Source organism: Chinchilla lanigera, unplaced genomic scaffold (genome assembly GCF_000276665.1).
Source record: "Chinchilla lanigera isolate Chin_1 unplaced genomic scaffold, ChiLan1.0 scaffold00002, whole genome shotgun sequence".
Lineage (NCBI taxonomy): Eukaryota > Metazoa > Chordata > Mammalia > Rodentia > Chinchillidae > Chinchilla > Chinchilla lanigera.
This window is the reverse complement of record NW_004955403.1, coordinates 57,880,917-57,887,633: the sequence shown is the minus strand read 5'-3', so window position 1 is coordinate 57,887,633 and position 6,717 is coordinate 57,880,917. Positions and strand designations below refer to the sequence as shown.

General features: G+C 56.0%; 1 protein-coding gene across 4 annotated transcripts in view; it reads left to right on the top strand.

Annotated features, from left to right (window-relative positions):
• Positions 1 to 6,717, top strand: part of Arhgef10 (Rho guanine nucleotide exchange factor (GEF) 10) — an 87,322-nt gene that overhangs the window by 19,691 nt on the left and 60,914 nt on the right. For 3 of the 4 annotated variants that reach the window (XM_013515017.1, XM_013515009.1, XM_013515006.1), the window contains exons 8-9: positions 3,723 to 3,886; positions 5,683 to 5,799. In XM_013515017.1, coding sequence (XP_013370471.1) covers positions 3,723 to 3,886; positions 5,683 to 5,799 — 281 coding nt within the window. The remainder of the gene's footprint in view (positions 1 to 3,722; positions 3,887 to 5,682; positions 5,800 to 6,717) is intronic. The other variant, XM_013515012.1, reaches the window with a different exon arrangement.

Below are 6,717 nucleotides of genomic sequence, written 5' to 3'. Positions count from 1 at the left end.
TCGAGGGTGTACAGTCAGTGTACATCCCCGGAAATGACCCTCGAGGGTGTACAGTCAGTGTACATCCCTGGAAATGACCTTCGAGGGTGTACAGTCAGTGTACATCCCCGGAAATGAGCCTCGAGGGAGTATTGGGAAGCGAGCAAGAACAGGGGGCAGATCAGCTGTGAGGTCTGGACAAACTGCTCAGCCGGGGCTGTGGCCAGCCGTGGTCACTCTCCCTCCGTTGGGAGGGGAGCGGATTTTTGCTTTGGAGTTTCTATGGCTATGACAAGTCAGGTGTGTATTTTATGATCAACTGCTAAGGGACTAGAAATACGTTAACTTCTAAACCGGTAGAGCAAAACCCAATCTGACTGAGAGCTGAAACTACATTAAAAGAGGAGAACAAAAAGAAAGAGAAAAGATTGCAGAATACGTCCAAAGATACTGGTCCTCACAGTAAGTGTAAATCGAGTGCAGTTGCCAGTAAGCATGATTCTCAGGGGGGCACGGGATTGGGCTGGGCACACTCCGGAGAGGGAGGGAGGGAGGCGCAGAAGCTACCGCGGTGAAGGCGGGAGAAGGGATGCACCGCCGATTTCAGCCAGGCCGAAGCCGTGTGGCCCCTGGTGGATCAGACTCTGGGTCAGGGCACCCTGAGGTGCAGATAATTGGTGTTCAGGTCCCACTACCCGATCGCAATCTTATGAGGTCAATAAAAAGTAAACCTTTGGAAATGAGGAATCACTACATATAACTGTGGTCAGGGCTAAGGGTGAAAACACAGCGGAATCAGAAATTGTTTTGGCGTGATGAACCTAAACACTTGTGGGATGGTTTAAAATAGTAAAGTCACAGACACAGTGGCATAGGCTAAAGAAGCGGTTGAGAAAACAGCAGGCGTTGCTCCAGCTCAGCTGCATGAAGACAGCAGAGCAAACCCCCAGGTCAGAGCGGCGGGAAGCGTCCCAGAACCAAAGTGCGCCCCAGGAGGTGTGGCCTGGCGACTTACGGGGGCGAGAGCGCGGGAGAGGAGGCGAGGACAAGCCCCAGTGGGTGGCTGCGACTGCTGTGCAGATTCATGAAAACCACAGCTTTATATTCTCCAAACGCTTCAGTGGGGCTGTGTGTTTCCTCCTGTAAGCGGCAGTGCGTGGACACAGCAGTAGTAAATCTGTAGTCTCCAGGACGGCGGGCCAGTTGCTCAGCAGATGCACAGAGCAGCCTGCGACCCTGCGCTCCTGTTGGGACCCACTGTGCCTTCGGGGTCAGGAGCTCCTGCTGGTCACTCGGATCGTGATGCGGCATGGGTGTGCAGCCCTCGCCCAAGGGAGATGCAGATATCCCAGGTGCAGTGTCAGGAGATGGCAGCATCTCAGCAGAGCAGGAGAGCGCATCTTGCTTATTTGGCAGTGAGTCAAGGACCCTGGAACGCCAGGGGTCTTGCTGCGAGGTTCCCCCAACTTGAATGCTCCCCTCAGAGCTAAAAATTCATGATCGAAGGACATGCTTCTAGCCTGATAAAGGAAGAGTTCCTGAAGTCTACAGAGCATGTATCAAATGGGGAAGAAAGAGCTAAGAACACAGCTCTTCATTGCACAGACACTTCCGGGCACTGCCACCTGCTGGCACCATCTGGACTCTGCTGAGCAGAGTTTTCCCTGCCTGGTGACACCACCAGGGAGGCAGACAGTCACCTGAGGCCCTCGTGTGTAAACACGCACAAGCTGGTGAGTTCAGTGTACACAGCCCAGAAAGCTATTGCTCAGGGGTAACTGTCGAGCAACTGAAGTGTTTTCAGGCCGTTGGTCCCGGCAGCTGGGCCACCAAAGGTGTTGAGCTGGTGCGCCCCAAAGCCTGCCGGCAGCCCAGCTGCTGGGGTGACCTTGTCCTGGCGGGGGCCTGTCCTCTTTGAGGACAGCACAGCAGAGAGACCATGGGCTGTCAGCTGAGGTGGCGCCTCCCTCCCCTCATTTCTAGGAGCATGAAAAGCTGGCTCCAGGCGCCCAGTGACGTTCCCAAAACTTCTGTGGCTGCAGGGGCCGGCATCTTCACGTGTGCCTCTTGCAGTTCTGAAGTGTCTTGTCTGGAGCAGTCCTCCAAGATCAGCATGGCTCTTCCCTGGCAGGGTGGTGGAAAGTTGGGCTCTTGTCGGGAGATGTGCCCTCTGCCTCCGGGTCCCGCTGGTCCTGGCCTCTTGAGGTGCATCTGTCATTATGTGGTCCCTGGGAATGCCTCTGCCTCTTTCCTGTGGGCCGGAGCAGCACCACACTGTAGCCCGGCACCCAGCCCTCTCTCCTGGCTTGTGGGCTCCAGGACGACTGCGGAGGATTCCAGAGTTCCACTGGCGGGCGCTCAGCCTCTGAGCTGCTGACCTGAGCTGCCCGAGGTGGTGCTGACCAGGCGGGTGGGGGCTCATTGCCAGATGCCACTGCTTTGATCTATGGCGATTGCTCTTCTGTTGCTCCGAAACCTGGAGGATTGGCTCTGTGTTCAGAAAGAAGCAATTTGAATTCTGTGGAGAAACAAGGCTGAGGTGACCTGGGGCACGTGCAGCTCGTGCTGTCATCTAATCTCTCATCTCCAGTGGAAACGTGTTTGCGTCCTGTGGTCTCTGTGTATTGCCCTCGTCCTGGAGCACATACTCACTAGCGCCTGGCTCCTTAGGGTTCTCAGCCCGTGAACAGTTGAGGATATGTGTGCGGTCACCTTGTAAAGGAAGGTCTATCTCTTTGAAGGCACAGCATTGCCGTCTCTTGTAAACATTTGTCCTGTCTTTAAGCGATAATGTATGCAGAAATGATTCTTACAAATCCTTTACCCTGATAGACTTCAGTTAGATAAAGGGCCGTTGAGGCTCATGTAGCTGACAGTAGAAATTAGAAAGCCACCCGACTCAGGGAGTTGGAGGGGCGACATTTTCAGCCTCCTCCTTGCCAGGCCGCAGCGCTAGGGACAGAGCCTGCTGTGTGTTTTCTTGCTGTGCTGCGCATTTCCAGCAGGCAGAGTCACCCTCCGTCTGGCCCCCAGGGCCTCTCATGTGCAGGAGAAGCCGGCATGTGGGCATCGGGAAGGCTGTGTTCAGCACAGCCTGACCGCCATTTCAGGGTATGGGTCGTGAAACGAGGGAGGTGTGCCCTGCCCTGGGCCTTTTAAACAAAGATCCTTTATTTATTAAAGGCCTTTGCCACCCTTCAGTGGCATAACTGTGATGTGTTCTTCAGGGTTCTGACTGATGTGACAAAACCACTTAATAGGCTAGCAGAGTTTTATACATTTTATTAGACAGTTGTTAACACAAAAGGAAATGTACCGCTGTCTGAAGTAACTGTGCTTTGTTAGCACCTCTGCCTCTCTGTGTGGCTGTTTAGAGCTGCTTATTGTCCACCCATCTGCCGTCACCTGCCCTCCATCTGCCGCCTACCACCATCTCTCCACACCCAGCTACTCCGTCTGTCCACCATGCGGCTACCCGGCTACGTCTCACCCAGTGAAAAATCCCTCATGGGGAGTTCACTCTTGCAACAAATGTTCGGTGTCACTGTGGGGTTCAGAGGGGCCAGCGGTCCCAGGGAGTGGAAAGGGCACCTTGGGAGCCGGCTGGAGAACTTCCTGAGGCCCCATACCCCCGTGTAGGGAGGGCTTCGGCACATGGTTCCTCTGCGCACTCGAATGTTCTGCTGTCCCGGCCCTAACTCTGCATTTGAGTTTTAATTTCATCCTGGAATTTGTGTACTCAGATGAAATGATTTATGATGACGTTGAGAACGGAGAGCAAGGAGGAAACAGCTCTGTGGAGTACGGGTGGAGCTCGAGTGAATTCGAGAGCTACGAGGAGCAGAGTGACTCAGAATGCAGGAACGGCGTTCCCAGGTCCTTCCTGCGTGGCAGCCACAAGAAGCAAGTAGGTGTGCGGCCTCCGCTGGGGTGGACAGTGTGCTCTTCCATGTGTGCACGGGGCTGTGAGCGTAACACTTGTGCACTTGTTTTTTAAGATGTCGATGTGTAGTTTGGAGAAAACATCAGATATTGGCAAAGGAGACAGTGTCTGTCATTTCACGCAGCGTAGTCAGTGCAGGGGCCCTAACTCGGGAGAGGCAAACACACCTTCACAGGAGTGGGGGTGCTCCATGGCTCCCCTGGGGTCGCCCTAGTTCCCAGTGGCCCTGTGCAGGACACCCTGGGCCCTCACAGGGTCCCCAGGGTACACACAGGGCACTCTGAGCCTGTGTCCCGGAGCCCGCCACGGGTCCTGAGCACTAGCCTCTTCCATGAGCAGGAGGCTGGGTCACAGCGAGTGATGAGAATGCCGGAGAAGAGCAAGGCTCCTACACTGCCCTGAAATGTTTTGTTAATTTAGAGCTGTTGTGTCGGTCTGGTTTGCAGTGCACAGTGTCATGGCCGTCGTGGCTGTCGACGTGCGAGCGTGCACAGCACGTCTCCACTCTTTCTCAGCCCCTGCCCTCCCGGCGTCTCATGGCCCGCCCCTTTTGCAAAGACCTCCCTCCCTCTCGCCTCTCCTCTGTCTTTTGTTTTGCTCTTGCCGTTGTTTATGCTTTGGGCAGAGGAGGCCGGGAGCCCTGGGGGAGTGTCTTCAGCCGGGCCTGGAGCCCCCTGAGCGGTGGGCAGGGTCCTCAGTGCAGCTGGGCAGGTTCCAGTCGGCCACTTACCAGCCGGTGGTGCCACCTGTGCAGTCGCCTCCCACATGACAGTCAGGCAGGCCAGGGACCTCCCAGCGCCCCAGTAAAGAGACAGCCTTCTCCTGTGGCTGCCGTGTTACTGTGGCCGGTGAGTTGTTCCTGGTTGTTTAGAGTTCCACTCCCTAACCCTGTTCTGTGAAAGCCAGGAGCGCTCTTTCAGTTTGCAGTGGACACCCCATGACTCTGTTTTGTGGACAGGGCTTGTCCAGGAACTTAGATCTTTTCTTTGGCCTGCCAGTGAGTGAAACTGCCATCATAATTAGAGGGAGGAGGATTTGGGTTGGTACAGCAACGTTGGACACCCTGACTTAGCCTAAGGCCGTCAGTCACCCAGCAGGTGAGCGCTGCGGCAGGAGCTGCTGCACGCGCTGCCCTGCTCGGCCTCATGGTGGCCCTGGGAGCCCAGCGGAGCTTCCCAGGCACACCAGTGAGGGCGTTGGGGTCCTCAGCCTCCCTGCCTGAGAAGTGCGCGAGGCTAGCGGGAGTCCGGCTGTGGGTGCCAAGTTGTGGCGAGGGCCCTGGCACAGCACTGCTCCAGTCGGAGTGGGGTGGACTGGGGTCACGTTCACGCTTCCTAGTTTAAGGTGTCAGAGTTTACGCACACATGGAAGGCTGAACCGTCATGTCATCCCAGCAGCAGTCTCATCCCCATTTAGTGTGTCCTTCTCCTGGTTGGTGGGAAAACGCCCAGGAGCCCGGGCTCTGGATGAGACGTAGTGGGGTGGAAGATGGTCCGGGAGACACCGCCCGCCCGTCAGCTGGGCCCTGGCACCCCAGCTGCCTCCCTGTCAGGCTGGCCTTTCCCAGGTGCTGGCTGCGCCCCCGGTACCCAGATGCCCCTGCACACGTCTGTGTGACCTGGCGCACCTCACAGCCCTGTGATGCGCTCATGCACCACACGTGTACCCCTCCGGAGGCGGCGGGGCTGCCTTGGCCTGTGTGGCGGGCTCAGGGTCCGGCGGGGGCCTGTTTTGAAAGATGCTGTCTCTTTATGCCACAGCTCTCTCATGACCTAACCCGCTTAAAGGCGCACTGTGAGGAAAAGATGAGAGGCTTGGTGGCCAGCACGGTGGGAGCTGTGGAGGTGCAGCAGCTAAAGCGCAGGCAGGAGTGGAAGGTAGTGTGGTCCTCTCCGAGGCTGGCGGACCGCGCCCCGCGCTGGCCCTTCCCGCCCCAACAGCGGTTCTCAACGTGTGGCCCGGGGCTCCTGGGGTCACGCTGAATCTGGGGATCACACCCTCAGGCTCTGTCCTCTCCTGAGTGACTGGAGGAGCATTCCAGAAGCTCTGTGGTGTGCACCTCAGTCGGTGGAGGGTAGAGCCCAGCTGTTTTGGAGAGAATGAGTCCCAAAAGTACAAACATCATTATTTGTTGTATTGAAAAATACAGTAATTTTTCATAAATATGTTACTTAAGATAATAAATAATAGGTTTACCTCTTAAGTGGATATTAGCAAGAAATCCTCGAAACCTTTCTCAGGTTTAACTTCTCATACACTCAATATATATAGATTAATAAAACACAGGCAAACTAAATTTTCAGGGGCTAGAGTGTAGCTCAGTGATAGAGCACATGCTTAGCGGTGGACGAGGCCCTAGGTTTGATTCCAGCACATTAAAAACAAAATACTAGTAGTGAGAAGTTTTAAGTGTGTAAAGGGCTCCTGGGCCAAAAAGTGTGAGAACTGCTGGATTTGGAGTCATGACAGTCGGTTCCTCAAGGTGTGTTTTAAAAGGACACTGTCAAGTAACCCTCTCTGCAGCCTCTGCCCCTTTGCCACCTGTGCCCGGCTTCTCACAGGAAGTAGGTGCCGCTTGGCACCCACGCTCCAGCGTGGTGCTCCGGGCTTTTCAAGCAGTGGCGACTCCCAGGAACACGCCAGCACTTGGCTGGCGTCCAGCTGGACAGTGACAGAGGCTCAGGCCACTCCGTTGCAGATACAGAGAGCACAGGCTGGGGTGGGGCCTGGGCCCTGTGAAGAGTGGGCCGGTGCAGGGCCGGAGCAGGGCCGGAGCAGGGCCGGTGCAGGGCCGG